The 18,593-nt window shown below is 47.1% G+C and overlaps 2 protein-coding genes across 10 annotated transcripts in view; one reads left to right on the top strand and one right to left on the bottom strand.

The window, feature by feature from the left end:
- dcst1 (DC-STAMP domain containing 1) overlaps positions 1 to 692 on the bottom strand; it is a 12,768-nt gene extending 12,076 nt beyond the window's left edge. The window contains exons 1-2 of one of the 2 annotated variants that reach the window (XM_085292829.1): positions 342 to 692; positions 109 to 234 (exon numbers count right to left, since the gene is read on the bottom strand). In XM_085292829.1, coding sequence (XP_085148955.1) covers positions 109 to 234; positions 342 to 372 — 157 coding nt within the window. In that variant the 5' untranslated portion in view covers positions 373 to 692. The remainder of the gene's footprint in view (positions 1 to 108; positions 235 to 341) is intronic. The other variant, XM_085292828.1, reaches the window with a different exon arrangement.
- Positions 89 to 18,593, top strand: dcst2 (DC-STAMP domain containing 2). Of its 8 annotated transcripts, none has more exons than XM_085292820.1 (17): positions 89 to 236; positions 494 to 632; positions 1,590 to 1,849; positions 4,361 to 4,531; positions 4,760 to 4,861; positions 5,614 to 5,808; positions 6,090 to 6,155; positions 6,228 to 6,441; positions 8,233 to 8,390; positions 8,519 to 8,683; positions 8,762 to 8,929; positions 11,634 to 11,734; positions 14,117 to 14,250; positions 15,136 to 15,263; positions 16,049 to 16,142; positions 16,951 to 17,127; positions 17,264 to 18,593. In XM_085292820.1, exons 2-17 carry the CDS (start codon positions 526 to 528, stop codon positions 17,451 to 17,453), a joined length of 2,430 nt encoding a protein of 809 aa, XP_085148946.1. In that variant the 5' UTR covers positions 89 to 236; positions 494 to 525; the 3' UTR covers positions 17,454 to 18,593. The 8 variants fall into 8 exon arrangements, 6 of the variants coding, with proteins under 6 accessions (XP_085148946.1, XP_085148947.1, XP_085148948.1 ...); XM_085292821.1 differs by lacking the exon at positions 89 to 236 and having other exon boundaries at positions 245 to 632; positions 1,590 to 1,647; positions 1,726 to 1,849; XM_085292822.1 differs by lacking the exon at positions 89 to 236 and having other exon boundaries at positions 245 to 632; positions 17,269 to 18,593.

Here is an 18,593-nt window from a genome sequence, read left to right as displayed (position 1 = left end):
GAGCGCAGCTCTGCGGCGTCTTTTCGCTCTGATGCCCGCGCTGGTTACCAACATGTGAGGATCGAAGCTCAGAGATGAACCGCCCAGGTGTGTCGCTGGAGGTGTTACCTGTGCCGGTCGCTACTCCATACAGCGCCCTGAAGAGCGGGCGAGCCACCGGAAACTCCTCTGATTGGCTGAAGAGGAACCGATGGACAACTGGAGGCAGGATGGTCTGAACGCACCTGTGCGCCGCTGTAAGGAAGCACAAACACCTGGAAACAGGTTTTGACCGTCGGCTGGCAGCCTCAGGGCTGATCAGCTCCACCACCTGAGTTTTGAGTTGTTGTGGGTGAACTCACAGCTGTGACGTGTCCCGGTGTCAGCCATCATTCACCACAAATCGCTCCTCTAACCTGCGTTCAAGCGCACACCGCTTACAAACGTATCGTCGTTTGACTGTTGGAGCTTCTGTTAGCTTCGGCCTGTCACGTGATGTGTCTCTGGTTTCCAGGTGACGCGGAAACGTTTCCCCTGGTGTAAAAGATGAAGATGAGGAGTGAAGAAAGGAAACAGCTCCTGATGAAAAGTGACATCTCAGTCCAGGTGAAGAGGGGCGGAGTCACAGAGACTATCCGAGGAGCTCTGAGCAGGTAGAGGGACCAGATTCACCTGAGTGCTAACTGTTAGCTTTTGAGCTAACACATTCTCATTTAGAGTGACCTGGATGTTAACCTTTCACCTTTTTAAAAAATGATTTGTGCTCACATTTATTGCTCCACAGCCTCATCACAGAACATTTTAACTTCCCTCCTATTCACTTCCTGCAAATTATTTTACTGTATATAAAGGATGGAAGCATCTGAAAGTGAACCCAACATTCATCCGTGGGGGCGGGGCTCCTCTGGCTTTATTTGGGGAAACAACCCCAGAGTTCTCACTTGGCTTGACGTCAGTGGACTCTGATGAGTTTACACAACAGGATGGTATTTTGTAAGTTACGACCTGCATCAGGGTGAAAGGCGAGGACAAACAGACGTGTGCTTCGGGGCAGCACACGGGCTTATCATCTCTGGTTTCACACCCAGCATCAGACCTCGCCGACGTCACCGTGTCTGTGCAGACCTTTACTGCACAGCGCGCACTCACAGCTGACATTGAAACTCATCGTTTCTATTCCATTAATCCAACATTAAAACGGTGTAACAGAGACACGTAGCTGTTTATTCTTACTCAGAACTCACAGATAGTTTTAAAGTCTGTTACTCTGTTGTAGTCGTCTCTGTTTGTCCACCAGCGCGATGCAAACAGGAACAACAATCAGGCTTTTCAGCCTTTTGTGTTTGAAATGACGAGTCTCGGGGAAAAGGCAGGTAGAAGGTGAGGTAGTCCTGAGACATGTTTGTTAAATACAATAAGACAGGGCTGATGTTTTAAACTTTTATTAGTTTTTTATTTAATTTGTCCTACAAAGACGGATCTTTGATAAATATCCCAGCCACTGTGAATCCACCTGTACGTCACGGCCTGCAGGTGGCAGCACTGTAGCTTCATGTCTATGTGGTGCTGCAGGTTAGTGAACATGTCGTTCACTGTTTTTGCTTCCACAGACCGGCGGGACGCTCTCGACTCAGCGGCAGGAGGAAGCTCAGAGCTCACCTGGTGGAGGTGGGGCAGAGGATGGTGGCGTTTGTATCCGGGCTGCTGATCGCGTCTCTGTACGGACTCATGACTCTCTTCCTGCAGAAACAGCCGCTGTGGTTCTGCGCCCACACCACGTTGTGCTTGGCTGGTCTGGCAGCGTTCGGTATGGGGCTGTCGGTCAGCGTCAGGGCCAGCATCATGGTCATGCTGCCCTCCATGTGCTCAGGTTTGTCAGCGACGCGCCTTCAAGGTTTTATACCGATCCTCTCTTTGTTCATCGATATAAATCTGACATGCTGTAGAAGAGAAAAACATCCCAAAAATGACAATATTGTGTGTTGTAATAAGTCCTCATCGTTAGTGCTACTACTACTAAAGAAACTTATAAACTCTGTAAATTAAGAATAAAAATAATTTAAAAACAGACATTTCTTGGATGACATGAGGATGGTAGTGATCCCGTCAGCCCAACTTCTTTTAGTCTCCAAACAGAGGACGAGCTTCCGATAACAGCCAGAGCTCTGAAACAGACAGCAGAGCTTCTAACTGAAGTCAGAGCTCTCAAAAAGCTCCTGAATAAAGTAGAGATGGACCGATCCGATATTACGTATCGGTATCGGTCCGATACTGACCTAAATTACTGGATCGGATATCGGAGAAAAATAAAAAATGTAATCCGATCCATTAAATATCACGAAAGCACCTCACAAAACTTGCAACAGCCGTAACTCGCCTCAGAACGTTAGCACGTCGGAGCAGTATGCATCACGTGATAGAGCGGCTGTGGCATGCGGGACCTGTCGGTGGTCTGGATAGCATGTGGAGCTTCGCTAGCAACCCGGCATTTCATCTCCGACAAAGTTATCCCCGAGAGAAGTAAAGCAAGTGTGTAAGTCCATCTCTGAATGTTTGTAAAGCATTCCTGCGTTAAGCTTAACAAGCGATATATGGAGCGACTGCCTCTTCTTGCTGCTACTTCAATCATGAAACTGCTTAACGATCAGCTGATCGGCTTTTCTGTCGCGAGTCCGTCTCTCTTCTTTGTTTTTGGCCCACTTTGCACCAGAAAGAGGAAACCAGCGGCTGAACAACAGCAGCACGTTTAAGCTTGATCAGCTGTTGTTAGAATGTATTTAATATTACTTTCTACACCAGGATCTTTTTCTACGTAGCTGACGCTGGTAACTGTGCAGGGGCGGATCTAGCAAAGTTTAGCCAGGGGGGCCGATAGGGCATGAACAGGGAAAAGGGGGCACAAAGACATACTTTTCTTTCTTATTCTCATTTAAAATGTCGAGCTTTTAATAAATAATTATCTGACACCCAAAGTTTTAATTTGATGTAAAATGAATAGAAGTCCATTACTGTATATAGTGACTATTAAGTCTAATATATTTACCCTAGTAAGCTATAGTACTTTTTCCTTTGGGAAGGTACCATCTGTGCAGTCTGCAATTTTGTTGAAGAAAGATGTTGAATCTATTTAATATTTCTTGAAAAATAATTGATTTCTGTGCATTTTTTTTCACACTGCATCAAATTAAGGTTGATTACGTCGATTAAGCATCATGAGGTGGAGCGTGAGGGGTGGTTCCCCATTTTTTATTTATTTATTTTTGTTGTTGCTGGGAGTTGGAACCCTATTAGTTAGGTTGCTTAATATTTACACTAAGTACTCTTTAAAATACCAGAATAGGGAGGATGGTGTAGGTTTAAGTTTATTAGATTGATCAGTATTGCTGAACTATAAAATATTTTTTTTTGCATACAGGTATAACAGAATAGCTTTAGTGTAGTTGTTGTTTTAAACTTGAGTATGAACTTATACAAAATGCAGCAAGATATTTAAAAAACAGTTTTGTTGATTAAAAAACACTATATCGGATTCATATCGGTATCGGCAGATATCCAAATTTATGATATCGGTATCGGTATCGGACATAAAAAAGTGGTATCGTGCCATCTCTAGAATAAAGTTACGACCACAGGTGACGCCGTACAGAGCTCTCAGAGACTGCGCGCCAATATTCAGATGGTGAAAACTCTGAGAGGTCGAGCTGTTATTGCCCTTTAAAGCTCTAAATAAGACACTTCTGAGCTCCTGTACAATTCAGTTTGAGAACTTCTGCTTTGAAATGATCAAAATGACATCGTCACACGCAGGTCTCCATCTTTGTCCACGACGTCACTCGCTGTGTTAAAGGGAACAACTTTAAGAAATTCAAATTCATCATGCTGTTCTTGTGCAAAATCTAGATATGAAGTCAAGTAAACCGTCTTCTGGTATTGTGGCGCTTACACTACCGGTCGAGTAAGATGAGCTTCCAAAACAGAGAAGCATTTCTAAATGACGTCATAGCTCAAAGGGATGAGTTAGGACTCATAAATCAAGTTAGAGCCTCCATGTTGATTCAGAAAAAACGTGACTCTCTCCACTTATGAGCTTCCAGGTATGAAATCTCTGAGCAGACTTCTACAACGGCACAAATAGAGTTCTCAGATTTGAAGCAACACACACTCTACGTGCTCCCTAACCTTCAAACAGAGTTGGACCTCCTCCCAAACGCAAATGGACCTGATGCAGTACGAGCTCTGAAGTGGAGGTTGAATCCCAAGGTCCCAAATAAACATGGAGTTCCCAGCAGTCTCACTATTCCCGATTAGAGGTGGACAATCAGAGCTTCTGAATTAGACGCCAGGTCCACGCCGTCACAGCGCTTCTCTTCCTGTGTTTCAGGTCATGGCAGGAACTTCCTCCTCCTCATGTTCGTGTCGCTGCTCGTGTCCGGTCCGCTCAGCAACACGTTGGAGAACACCGAGCGAGCCGCCTCCAGCCTGCTGTGTGGAGCTGAGCTGGCAGCCAATCAAACGCAGGAACTGATGCAGAAAGCAGCCACGCCCCTCTTCTGTAAGACCCGCCCCCACACCCACTGCAGTTACAGCCGCCAGTGCTCCTAAAAATTTACCACTCGTGTTTCATATTGAAATTTAATAGAATTTTAAACAAAATATGAATTTCATATCAGTTGCTGCCGTTTTTATCCAGTTTCATGGATTCATATAATTCTTTCTGATCCAGTCACAAATCAGATGAATGTGGCGAGCTGTGAGCGTCAGTGTTTTTGTTGGTTTGCAGCCGTGTTGGACCACATCAGGGAGATCAGCAGAAACGCGTACGCCGTCGCAGGAAGAGTCCAGAACTTCATCTACGCTATGACAGACAGCATCCGCCATGTTGGTAAGGCAGCCTCTTTAACCAGCTGATATGGGACAGCAGTTCCTGCAGATGCAGCCACCAGATCCAGTGCATGGTGCGACAGTGGTCAGCACTATATCCTCACAGACAGAAGGTTCCTGGTTCAAATCCCAGCCGGGGCATGTCTGTGTACAGTTTGTACGTTTCTTTCTGTCCCAAAGACAAGTTAGTCATTCGAAAGTGGCCGTGACTGTGAAACAGATGAAGTGTACATGCAATATAAATGCAAGCTTTGCACCTGTGACATAACAAAATGAACCAATTAGAAAACACTTTCACTGAGCTAACAAACATCAAAGACGCCTCAGAGGGTCATAAGATTGTAAAAGCATGTATTTATCTCAAATAGGCTCTTCAGACTTTCTCATTTGGTGTAGATGAAGGAAAACTGACCCGAACCATGCTGTGAAGGCAGGAAGTGCAGCCCTGTGTTAAAGAGGACTGATGGTTTCACCCACAGTCATTTACAGTTGGCTGCAGTTTCACACCTTCCATGTGCATACCTGGGGATCCACACTCTCAGAGCTGCAGGCCCCGCCCAGAACAGAACAGGTGTCGCTGACATCAGATTTTAAGTTGAGTTTCTGTGTTTGGTAAAGGGAGGAGGCTGGGCCTGAGGTGTGTAGCACTGTGGGCGGGCTGAGGCCTTATAGGAGACAGTGTGTGTCAGACCGACCATGTTTGCCATACGCCTGGAGATACTCACCTTACACCTCTGACCTCTGACCCTGCAGCTCGCTCGCTGAGGAATGTCCTACGCTTCCTGGCCGATATCGGGGACATCTGTAACGAAAAGATGGGAACTCCGTACAGGAAGTGCCGGTCACTGTTTGAGGAAGCTCGAAGCGACTGCTCTGAGCTGCTGGGCGACTTCAACTTCCTGTGCAACATCGTGGACGGCTTCCTGCCGCTCTGCAACCTGGCCCGCGGTGCGTCCATGTATCCCGGTCCTTGTGTGGACGTTAACCCTCAGAGGCACAAATATCAAAGTTACAGAAGGTCAGGCTGTAATCTCTGAGACTTAAAGAATAAAACGTGGAAAAGGAGTGTCGGACAAGCTCTACTGTTCACGGTCCAGGACACTTTTCACTTATTTCAATGATTTTATTCTAATGTCAGCGTGGCCTTAAAAACCAAAGAGTCCAAACTCTGTATTTGCTCTCACGTTCATCTTTACGTCTCTGTAATCGTCTCACTGTTGGTCTTTCAGCTGGCGAGTTCTTCTGCATCGTCCCTTCCTACATCGCCGACCACCTGAGGAAACGTCTCGCGGCTCGTGAGTCCATTTCCTCTTTATTGTTTAGCCTTTACTGCCGGGCGCACAGAGGCTGACTCCTGCCTCTTTCAGCTGTCATTGCAGTGTTTCAGAAGATGAAGCGTGAGTTTGAGTTCAACATCTCCGCCTCACTGGACTTTGACCTGGATGCCAACAGCAGCCAGTCTCTGCACCAGATGTCTCAGAGCATCATGTCGGAGATTTCATCGGAACTTCAAGTGTTTCAGAAGCTGAGTGGACCGCTGGCGTACATCGGCCTCGTCCTGCTCGCCTGCTCCTTCCTCAGGTCGGGACTCTTCTCACATCTACACACTTGGTTCACTGAATCTATCTAATGTACAACAGCTGCACACTTCAGTTGCTCCACACAGTGCACATGCTTCAGTTCATCTAATAGATGCAACGCAACACTTTAAAATCCTTCAGTCACACCACAAGTATTCGTCCCCTCCTTGAATCTATTTATTTAAAAGGGACAGCGCAGCTTAACTGAGTCCAAGTACAAAACAGGAAACTGATGTAATACACAAGTTTATAGCTATTGCTAATTTTCAACAATTGTCCCTTGTTGGGCTTACAATCAAAATAGATGCATTTTACAATAAAACAATAAAACTTAACTCATGAGTTCAGTTTCACGGCCACACCGGGGCTGATCACCTAAACCAGCGGTGTCCTTCAGAGCTACCGTCCTGCAGCGTTTAGACGCATCCTTGTTTCGACACACCTGAATCAAATGAATGGCTTGTTATCAGGCCTTTGCTGAACTTGATGGCGTGCTGAAGAGATGATCCAAGCAATTTGATTCAGCTGTGTTGGAGCAGGGATGCATCTAAAAGCTGCAGACAGTAGACTGGAGTTGGACACCCCTGACTTAGACAAAGCGCGTCTGACAGAGCGAAGCACGCCAAAAGATCCCAAACAGCAGCAAATCATTCCTCGATTGAAAGAAAGAGCTGAGACACAAAGTCGCTGACATCCATCAGTCTGGAGAGGGTTGCAGATCCGTTTCTAAGCCTGTAAAACTTTGGTCGACCAAAATTACTTTGGGAACGCATCAGTGGCTCATCTGGGAGGTCACAGAAGAACCCAGAACAACATCTAAAGAACCGCAGGCCTCACTCGCATCAGGTGAGGTCAGAGTCGCTGTAACTGGTGGAACCATGGATTCTGCTCTCGACCAGGATGAAGGAGAACCTTCCACCATCAGGACGGTGATCAGGAACACGGCATCGTGTGGCGCCTAAAATGCTTTGAAGAGGCTGTTCCTGCTGGAAAACCCTCTAATGTGACTGAATTCAAATAATTCTGCAAAGAAGAGCGTGGCACGCTTCCTCCACAGCGACGTGAAGCACTCATTGCTCAGCGTCAGTTATGGTCGCACAACCAGGTGTTAGGTTTAGGGTGGAGTTACTTCTTCACACAGGTGGGTTTGGAGAGCTTCCTCCCTGTAAACCAAATCATTATTGATCACATTAAAATCTGTTTGATGATCTGCAAGTGTGAAAAATGCAAAAAATAAAATAAGCAGGAAAATGTTTTATTATTTCTGTTTTCGCTCCACATGCGCCGCTCGGTCTCCCTGATCCACAGGCGTCAGCTTACTTGAGCTGCCTGATTCAGTTTGGTTCATTTGCGCTCTTTAGTTCATGACATCTGCACATACTCTGCATGCTTTAGGTCACTTTAGCCAAATGCAAACCACATGCTTCAGTTTACTTCAGCTACACGAGGACGATTCAGGAAGTCTTTCATAGCTCACGCAGCAACATCTGTGCAGCAGAGACTCATCTGTAATCTCATCGCTGCAGTTTTTCAGCTCTGCATCGTCTTCTCACATCGCTCTGCTCGTTTCCTTTTTTATTCAGTTTCATTTCGCTTTTTGAGGTATTTTGCTTCATCGATCCACTTTATCATGTTCAGCTCTTTGTGGCATTTTTACTCCACGAGCTTCCTTATTTGACTTTTTCCCCTCGTCTCACTCTTTACACTTCACTTTATTTCCACGAGCGTTGCTTTGCATTAACCTCGATGCTGATTGTTGCTGATGGGTGTTGATGTGGTTGTGTGTCTGCAGGGCAGTGCAGTACAGACACAGGTACCTCCACAATATTAAATTTGATAACAACTACATCACTGCTCAGTTTAAAGACCTTGACCAAAGGGTGACCTCAGTAGGCGGAGCCTCTGTGTTTCCAATCACGCGCAGAGAGGCCAAGACCTACATCACACCACGTGAGTACATCCGTGTGTGTGGGTTTGTTTGTTAGCTTGTGTGACAGGTACACAGCAGGTGCTGGACGAGGTCATGGTTTGTGGATCAGCGATGTTCATCAAAGCGATCTGACGCGTCTGTCCTGCAGTGTCATTTCAGCTGACGTACAGAGAGCGGCGGGCGGTGATGGCGGGCTTGGTTTCGGTCTTCAGGCACCTGATCATAGGCAGCCTGCTGGTGGCGCTGGACTTCCTGGTGTTCTGGATTCTGGATCAGGTGCACCACCAGGTGACGGAGGACATCGTGGCCAGAGGTGAGCCAGCACACCTGCCAAAAACAGCCCTGCGTTTTCACTGTGAGCGGTGACCAGCGTGACGCTCTGTCCCGATAGTTCCGGTCACGGTGGCGGTTCAGGTGAACGGGTCGGGTTACGCCTCAGACATCTACAGAGACGTGGTGGCCTCGTTCAACATCCTGCAGCGGGGAAACATCACCGTGATCAGCAAGAAGTGCCTGCTGGAGCCGTCAGAACCAAACTACAACACGTGTTTCATCCTCGGTATGACATCACACAGGAAGCGAATCACAATTGGCCTCATTGAACTTTAAAGGAGGACAAACCACGTAAAGCTTAGAATAAATCAGTGCGTGGCTGCAGTGACGCAGGTGGCTGTAGCTGCCAGCTGTCTGCTCAGTTTCAGCTCTTGTAACCTCTGCAGTGTCTGTGCTGTGGAGCCTTTGGACGCAGTTTTAATGCAGTCATCTAATGAATAACATGATTTTGTACTAATAGATCGATAGGTCTGCACTGATTACAAGATCCAGTTTATGCATCTGCAGCTTTTTGAATAATCTTCCTAGTTTTAGCTGTTAACGGATTCACAATCTACCCAAATGATCCCTGAACAAAAGAGGACGCTGCCATGAAGGGAAGATGAATGTGGTCTCAATCTAAGGACCTATACTTTCCCCGCAGACACACACACACACACTTCCTGTAGTACATCCTGCTTCCATCTCCTCTCCAGGTAAACAATGGAAAAGGAAAAGTAATTCATCAGACCGGGACACCACCTTGGCCTGGCTCTGTGCTCATTGTAGGTGGAGGTGGAGTGATCTGGCTCCTTTGTGCTGCAGTAACCCTTATGTGGGCTCTGAGCATACTGGCTGCTTCACCTGTCATCCTTCCTTGGATCACTGTGTGCAACGTGACCCCTGCCCTAATCACTCACTGGCCTTTTACCTGCCTCCAGGGCATCACCTCGAACAGCTGACTGCTCACCTGCTGTGTTAAAAATCCCACACAAGGACACACCAGGAGGCTGATTGTAACGAGATAATCGGTGTTATTCATCTCAGGCATCAGTGGTTTCATTTTGTTGCTGGAAGCAAAGTCGTAATAAAATAAAAGCCAGATTCCTGAGTTCATAGAAGCTTCCTGTACTGGAAACGGGCCAGTAGCAGCAGAGGAAGAGGATTTAAAAAAAAAAAAAAAAAAACTACCCAGGAATGTGGAATCCGAGTGTCAGAGCGACTGCGTTGTTTTGTCTGAACACGCAGATGACTGGAAGCAACGTTTTGAGTGACTGTTGAGAGAAGCTGTGACGACAGAGCGTCTCTGACACAAACACGTCCTGAGCTCAGGAGCTTTAATCCAGCTTTGACCTGCAAACATCACAACAAAGATGAGCAGAGGAAGAGGTTGTGTTGTTTTGAGCTTAGCAATGACTCATCAGTCACTGATCCGTCCAGAGCTTTTGGAATATTTGAGTTTCATTAAAACTGAAAGAGCAGACAGTCAGATTTCTAACACTCATATGACGTGACAACATGGAGTCGTAGCATCCTTCATCACTTTACACGCTCCACTTACTCAACTATTCAGACCACAGCATGAGCTTCAAACCTTACAATGAAATAATTAGATACTGAGATCAATAAGAACTAGGGCTGCCACAAACCATTATTTTGATAGTCGACTAATCAGATCATCATCCATTGGACGTAAAACGTACAGCTTATTGCACCAGCAGCATCTGCTCTTATATAACTATCATTAGCTTACAGCTTTAAGTGTTTAAGGTGCTAACTAAAAATAAAGACAAGATGATCGTTTATTAAATTTTAATGAAATTTGCAGATTGTTTCGGTGAAGTTTAATAAACTCCTTGCTATCTAAAATCTAACAGGACACCGGAGTAAATTCTCCAGCATCTCACACTTCTGATGATCAGCTGTCTGCTTGACGTTTATTCAGCTGTGTAAAAACTATAACTTTAATCTCAGCCAAACCGATTTACTCAGGAACAAATAAAATACTAAAAAAAGGCAAAACAATAACATGTTTAAGTTATCTAAGTGACTCATATATCATGTTTAACCTGAGTAGCGAAAGATGGCGGTGGGTTTGAAAACGATCTGCCGGGAGTCCGGTGTTCTCACGGCTCTAGTTAGCCTAGCCCCCGGCTAGCTATCAAGCTAGTGGGTAACAGACGTCTCAGAAAACGTCGGAGCGCTTTTGAAAATATGCGGTGTCTTGATAAACTGAGCCGATATTTGAGGTTTACACAGCTACATTCTCCATGAAAATATGTTAAACGTTTATTTTGTGACCCAGAAAGAATAATAAGAGTAATATTAAAACTAACTAGCTGCCGCCATTGTTGGAAACTGAGCTGGGCTGCGCTATGAATTCTGGGACACAGCTGCTTCTTCTTCGTCGGAGTTTAACGGCAGCTGGCATCCTTGTACATGCAGTGCTGCCATCTTCTGTTTCAGTCCGTTATTACACTCTTAAATCCTGCTACTTATTCCTGCGTCTTTTGTGATCTTACAAAGCTTCAAACGACGCGTTGACTATTAAATCAGTCGTCGACGATTTTGATAGTCGACGTAATCGTGACTAGTCGACTAATCGTGGCAGCCCTAATAAGAACCCACCAGAAAAACAAATGGCAAAGGCCTGAGCCCCGGCCGCCTCTAACAGAGCACCCACCCAGCACAGTGTGCAGAGGCAAACCAACACAAATATGTTCACCTGACATCAGAGATTTACATGTAGACAAATGTGATGTTTGTCTGATTGCAACCTTTTCATAATCAAATCAGCTGTCCGTCCGATATCTGTGTTGTATGTGTGTTATTGCCGTCACACCGTGAAGACGGGGTCGGTGTTTCAGCCACACACATTTTCACCTTTCTTTTTTAACCACATTGAGACAAAGGGACTTTACTGGTTTTACTGGTTGTGGTCTGTGTTGCAGGCTTCCTGTTGGGTTTGGCTCTGCTTGTGTCTCTGACCAGCGGATTCATGCAGCGCTGCAGACGCCTCATCTGTGCTTCATATCACCCTGAGAGAGAGCAGGTACTCACACACTTAGAGTCACATGATTCGGACGACGCCTCTCGCCCTGTGACAGCGGGGACGGGCTCCAGCTGTCACAGGGCGAGAGGCGTCCCCGAAATGGAGAAATGGGAGAAAATTTGTGGGTGGGTGGAAACCTTGTCGCAGGTTATTGCTGCGTTTTTGTTTAAACCAGTTGAACTGAAGCTGGAAGTCTGCACCTGAGTCATGCCTCCTGCCCGTCCGTCGACACTGTGTGAGTTTTAAATCCACTGCAGTGGTGTGGATTTACAAGGAGAACTCTGATTTAAACCAGCTCTGAACCCTCTAACAAAGCTGTCTGGCAGCGCACGCAGCCGCTCCTGGGTGGCTCGCATTTTTTCAAACCTGGGCTCATATTCTCTTCGTGGATTTTGGACGCCGGCCAGCCTCGCAGAGATGATGTAAACCGATCCTCTGACAACACGAGGATCAGGAGAGCTGTGCCCCAGGGCAGGTTTTTTTTATTTCACCTGCATGCCCCGCCCACTCCTCCTCTCCGAGTGAAGGTGTGCTGTTTTGGTGAGACGAGCGAAGAGGAAGAACAGCTGCTGCTGTGGGTGAAAGGTCACGGAGCAGAGAGGCATCTGAAGAATCTGCAGAATGAAAGAGTGAGAGGAGGAAGGAGGAGGCAGGTCCGGACTGCTCGCAGAGACCCGAGCCCGGGCGAGGCCGAAAGTCAGGAAAACACGCTGCTGCCACAAACCAGCCCGGCAACTCCGTCACATAGATCCGATCTCCAGTTTAAAGGCCAAAGCTTTCCCAGTCTTAGACGATTCCCCACAAAAGGAAATCAATAAATCAATAAACAACCACCAAATAACACCAACGTTTGACTTTTGCCAAAACACTTTCACAATGAAGGTTAGAAACATTTCCCAGCATGCCGCTGGGCATGAGACCGAGCGGCTGGCTTCATGGTGGCGGTGCCATCTTTTGTAAATGCAGCCTGCGGTTTAGGAAAGGATTATTGTCAGGATTCAAATAGATCCACGTTCACCGCATGTTAGAAATCCGGGCGATGACCCAGCTGCAGCCTGCACTCACTCTGAGGTCGTGCCCGCTGCTCGACAGCTGGCGCAGGTTTAACGGTGTGGAGGTGCTCGCCGCTTCAACCTCATGTATTTTGGCAACGCCTTTCTGCGCGACCCTGATTGTTCGGGTTACAGGAACCAGAACATCCTGTGCCGCCCGGCTGGTCGACGGCTCTGAGGCGGGGGCTGTGTGTCTAATGTTGATCACAAACTGCTGTGGCAAACGGCGACTAGTGTGTCTGTTAACACATCTGTTTTCTGTGCTTTGGTCGTGGTGGTTGTGAAATTTCTGGGAAATGACCCACTGCCGTCGGCCGCTTTCAACTCTGATTTCACAAAGAGTTCAGTTTGGTGTTTGCTTTTCCTCTGTCTGCACGTTAGTGTGTGTCTGCTGCACGTGTCGTTCGCTCTGCAGGCTGGATGCAACTTTCACGCAATAAATCACACCAATGTTGCTTTCTGGATTCCTCCTCTTCTTCTGTTTGTAGTGAAATATAATCAGCCGCGTGTTCTGGGCGTGGTTGCTTTTCTGACTGCCAGGAGTGCGTGCCGGAGATGCGATTGGCTGGAGGACGCCGGGTCAGATTTAGTGTCACGCCAAATCTGAGCCCAGCGCAGCCTCATGGGCTCCGTTTAGATGACTGGGAGAGCTGCTGGGATGCTGCTGGGCTGAGTTTGGCCTGTTGATTTTTCTGTTAGTGTGGAGTCGGAGCCTCGACAGATTAGATGTGAGTCCTCAGTAACACGACAGCGTGGGTTCATTTACGGCCCCGTGATGTTTTATATAAGGATGGTTAGTCGGTTACTCCGTGTTCGTCTCACTGATGCTGTTTCCTTAATCAGTGTGTTAGCCGCGGTTCACTGCATGTTAAAACAAACCCACGACGAGCTGCAGGAGAAGCAAACGGACTCAGTGGGAATCTGAGCGGGACACCAGCAGGTCACTGGAGTGTGAAACTAGCTTAATTTCTTTAACGTGGAATTTTCTGATGATTCCAGCTTCATTGTGCTGCTTATGTTGAAATGTTCCCTCACAAAGCGTAAGAAGCAGCACGTTCATCTGTCGGCCGTCAGTGTGTCGTTGCAACATGTCCGATTATCTCTGCATCGCCTGACAGCGGACCTGCCCTCACCCTCCCGCCGAGCGGCATGTTTTAACTCTCCGTGACAAACGCTGAAACTCTGCCAATGTTTCTGATTTTGCACAGAGAGCAGGAGGTTGTGTTGCTGCTGTGGTGGATGTTGATCACAGAGCGTGACATTCTGGATGTGTGAGGGAAAAGTGAGACATGATTGTGACGAGCTGGGCTGTTGTCGTTGCGCTCGACAGGAGAGGATCCGGTTCCTCCGCCAGCAGATCCTGGATCAGAGGAGGGGGGTGCGCAGAGCCCTGAGGAGGTCTGTGGGCAGGAGCACAACCGACCCGGGAGGAGGAGGAGGACGTCTCCATGCTCTGCTGATACGGTACAAAGACTGACCTAAAGTCGTGTCCCACAAACACGTGCACGCTTTAGGTGCTGTAGGAGTGAAAAACATTTGTATTTCCCTCAGAAACTGTTGAACACAAATTCAGTCTGATTCAGTTTTTTTTTTTTTTTCAAATGATGATTTCATTCGTGAAGGGAAAGACACTCGCTGCTATGTTTGCGTCCTGATGGGCCGACATCCTCGCTCACTCGTGGTTCCCTCAGAGCAGCCCGGACCATCACACCACCGAGTCCGACTGTAGTGGTGGCAGGTTGATGTTCTGCGTGCAGGTTGACGCAGACGTAACGGGACTCAAACCTTCCACAAAGTTCAGCTTCTGCCTCGTCAGTCCACAGAATATTTCCCAGACGTTACTGGGATCTTCCAGATGTTTGTTGGCAGATGTGAGACGATCTTTTCGGTCTGCAGTGGTTTTCATTGGACTCTCCCACGGAGGCCATTTTTTGCTCACTCTCATTTTGTTGAATCGTGACCTCTGACCTTAACTGAGGCCTGCAGGTCCTCCTGGATGAATTTTGGTCAGCCGGTCGCTCCTGGGAAGCTTCCAGGACTGTTCCAGGCTTTCTCCATGTGTGGATAACGGCTCCCACCGTGGTTCGCTGGAGTCCCTGATGTCACTGACTTTGTGTCTTTAGATCGTGGCCTGATGTGATGATCCTTTATGCTGCTTCACTGTCACAGCTTGTGGTTAATGCGATGCAACAGGTCTGACAGGGATGAGCAGAGTAGATCGACTTCAGCCTGTTTAATGTTGAAACATTGTGTGTGGTTACATTAATAACAGGGTTGGTATTATTCATTGAAACTAAGGGACCAGAACCTTCAGAAGGTCAGGATGCGATCTGTTTGCATTACTGTCAGGTTACCTGGAGGAGGTCGCCTGTCTCACCTGCTGGGCTTGTCGACACCTGCCTGCTGTCTGGTCTGTGGAGAGGTGCTGCGCCTGCCTGACCTGAGCGCAGTCATCTGTGATGCCCCGCACTGTTCAGGTAAACCCACCGAGGGCGCTCCCTGGTAAAACCGTCCTGAGGTTTTTAGTTTTTATTGGGTGGATTGACCTTTAACCTCTCCACGTGGCGCCTCTTCCTGTCCAGATTCTTTGCAGATTTTCTGCACATTTGCAACAGAAAGTAAGCACAGGGAGCCACGTGCCGGATATCTGCATCAACCCTGAAAAGTCTGTTTGCTGGACATAGCATCAATGTTCAGCCCTGATGATGAATGTGATGTGATTTAGTCTCTGAGGTGTGTCTTTCCCTTTAAACAGTGAGGTAACGCTTTACATCAAAAAACAGCGAAAGACTGAATCATTTCTCACACCAGGACAAATACCTGCAGTGTGACGCCGTAAACTGGAGCGCGCGTGTGTGTGTGTGTGTGTGTGTGTGTGTGTGTGTGTGTGTGTGTGTGTGCACGCTGAGGGAGTGTCCTGCAGCACTCAGTGTTGTTGACTCAGCTGAAGTGAGAGATAACTGTAGCAGATTTAACTCTTTAGCTTCTGTTTAGGTTTCACAGAGCCAAGAGATGCTTTTAAAAGGCTGCAGAGAGGATTACATTGAGCTGGTTAATAAAAAAACACCTGTTATCTGTGACACTGAATCAGTCCACCCAGCAGGAGAACTTTATATCAGACTGCACCCAGTGATAGCCTGGGTCACTGTTTCACTGGTCCTTTCATTTCCTCATAAGTTCGTAGTGAGCGATTTAAAACGAGCAGAGTTTGTGTCATGAATGAGGATGAATGCTCTTTTTACAAGCTGCCGTCTCTTTGCAGGCGTGTACTGTCGGCCGTGCTTCCAGAGTTTGGGGAGCACGTGTGTCATCTGCGTACGACCTCTGACCTTCCAGGAAGACAGCGAGGAGGAGCTGTGAGTGAACGCCAGAGAAGGGCTGTAAAATTGAGCCAGAGCGGTGTCGCCATGTGTCTCATTGACTCTGTTTTAAGTGATTTATAAAGCAGAGAAGCGGCACTGGATTTGAGTTCTGACGTTATCCAGTGACAGGACGTCACAGAGACGCAGGGTGACGAAGGGTCCAAACAACTGTAACGAGGCAGAATTACAACGGTTTCCATGGAGATGCCTGCTGTCGCTGTTTAAAAACAAACAGCTGGCAGCGACAGCTGAGGCCACGCCCCCACACAGGCTGACTTACCGCTGCAGCCTGCCTCAAGTGGCCATCAGAGGAATTGCGGTTTTTGTATTAGCTACATTTGTCAGTCTCTGCTGCACACGCCTCCCCGTAGACTGATCGCTGTTAACAGAAACCTAGCGCGCAGCTATGATCTGTTACTCTTCAGCGTTTCTGAACTTCTTTCAGTGATAAATGTTTCCCAAAGCTGTTGGAGCAGCTGAGAACGGCACCGGTTCTCCTTACTTTCCTTGTCAAGAGTCATGTTAAAGATTTAAATTCTTTGCACTTGTGCTCGGGGCCCATCAACAAATATTTGCTTCTTAACATTATTTTCCAAATTAAATTTAGTGAAGGAGCAGATGAGCGATCCAGATGTTTCAGCACAGAAGTGCTTCCTCTAAATCAGTCAAACATGTTCTTCCCTGCCCCGGATTCAGAATCTGGGGTAAAGGTTCCCCTCCATCTTGCAGCTCTGTGTCCCCCAAGAGTGGCTTGCCCCACAGTGGGACCCACTGGTCTATGCTCTCTGTCTGGTTCTCTCAGAGACTCCACTGATGATGAGCGGCCCAGTTTGTCGTCGACCCGCCAGACAAACGCGCAGATAAAGAGGAGGATCCCCACAGCGAGGCAGCAAAGTCCGAGTGGCCGCTCAGGAAGGGAAGCAGAACGAGGAGAGCGCCCCAGCAGTGATGACAGTGTTTACCTGGACTCTGAACTCAGGTAGGACACGTCTGAAGGAGGCATTGATAGAAGCTGATGGTAAACGTAAAGGATCGCATGTCCACATGTAGATATTTTTAAATGTGACCTGCTCGGAGGTTAAAAGTCTTGAACATCTGTTTCCCCCTCTGGCCAGTGAAGCAGACCTGATGTACCAGGACCAACCCGGGTCAGGCGAGTCCGACAGCGACCACTCCTTTAACTCTGCTCTCTCAGAGCACGAGTCCCTCGTCTCAGTCGTCATTCACCAACCCGACCGTGCTCAAAACCTCCAGGACCTTCCACAACCATCGGGTTCTCTCTGGGCTCCGTCTCCCGGACCATGAAGCTCAGCCAGATGTTCCACTTTGTGATTAAAGCTAATAAAGCAAATTTACACATGAAATACCTGATAACAAAACTTTAGCTCAGCTCCACTTATCGACTTTTTCCACAGAGAGACAAAAATACGGGCTAAATTCTGAAGTCCGAGTCTCGTCTCAGTGAGGCGGAGAATCCAGATGTGCTCCAGATAAACGGATCATAGAGAAAACAGACGGTAGCGGTTCGTGGACCCACATCCTGAAGCCTCGGGTTTGTGCTTTTGAGACCGCCACAAAAAGGCGGGACACAGGAGAACGTCTGAGATCTAAAGGGCTCATCCCAGTAGGGCAGGTGTGTCAAACATAAGGCCCGAGGGCCAGAATGGGCCTGGCAAAGACTCCTGTTGGGTTTGGAAAATGTGGAGCAGGCGATAAATTTTGGACTTACTTGTATTTTTTAAAAGTTTTACGACTTTCTTGTGTTTTTGTTTTTGCTGTAAAGCCACATTTTAAAATTCTGTGAATTAGAAAAACTTTTTTCTTATAATTTTATATAATTATCTATTTTGTTTATTAGTACAAGACAGTCTGAGCAAAGATTTACCTGAGCTTGTTCTGTAATTTTACATGTTTATTTCTTACAGTTTAAGGTGTCGTGATTTCTTTATCATGCAAACTGAACTGAGCCACACTGTTGGAGTATATTTATTTTTCTTATAATAAGAAATCTGAGGGTTTAGTTTAATTTCTTCAAACTGACAGAATTTCAACGACACAAAGGAACAACAGGAACCGACAGAAGTGAAAAGACCGTTTCTAATGAAAAGCTTTGATTGGTGTGAAAGTAAAAACACATACTGCCAAAGCATCAGATAACATGATTGTTGTGTGTTTGCGTGTAGCGTGAGGCGTGCTGAGCACACGGAGTAATAAGTCGCTCTGAAATCTACAGACTGAATGTTCTTTGTTTCATTGAAAGTTTTGCTCTGCAGGAGGAAGTAACTGCCAGCCTCACCTGTCGAGGCCTGACCACACTTACTGACTGCTTCCTGCTTGCTGCCACGATCATTACGCGTCTTCCTTTTTTGATTTATGGTTTCAGACAGCAGAGACTTTTTTTCTTCAGATCATCTTTTACAGCAGGACTGTGCTCGCTGTGTTCTT

Source organism: Mchenga conophoros, linkage group LG11 (assembly GCF_057382185.1).
Source record: "Mchenga conophoros isolate Kocher_MC1m ecotype Shallow Benthic linkage group LG11, M_conophoros_male_GT1.1, whole genome shotgun sequence".
NCBI lineage: Eukaryota > Metazoa > Chordata > Actinopteri > Cichliformes > Cichlidae > Mchenga > Mchenga conophoros.
Note: the sequence above shows the minus strand (reverse complement) of the source record. Positions and strands in the feature narration are given on the sequence as shown.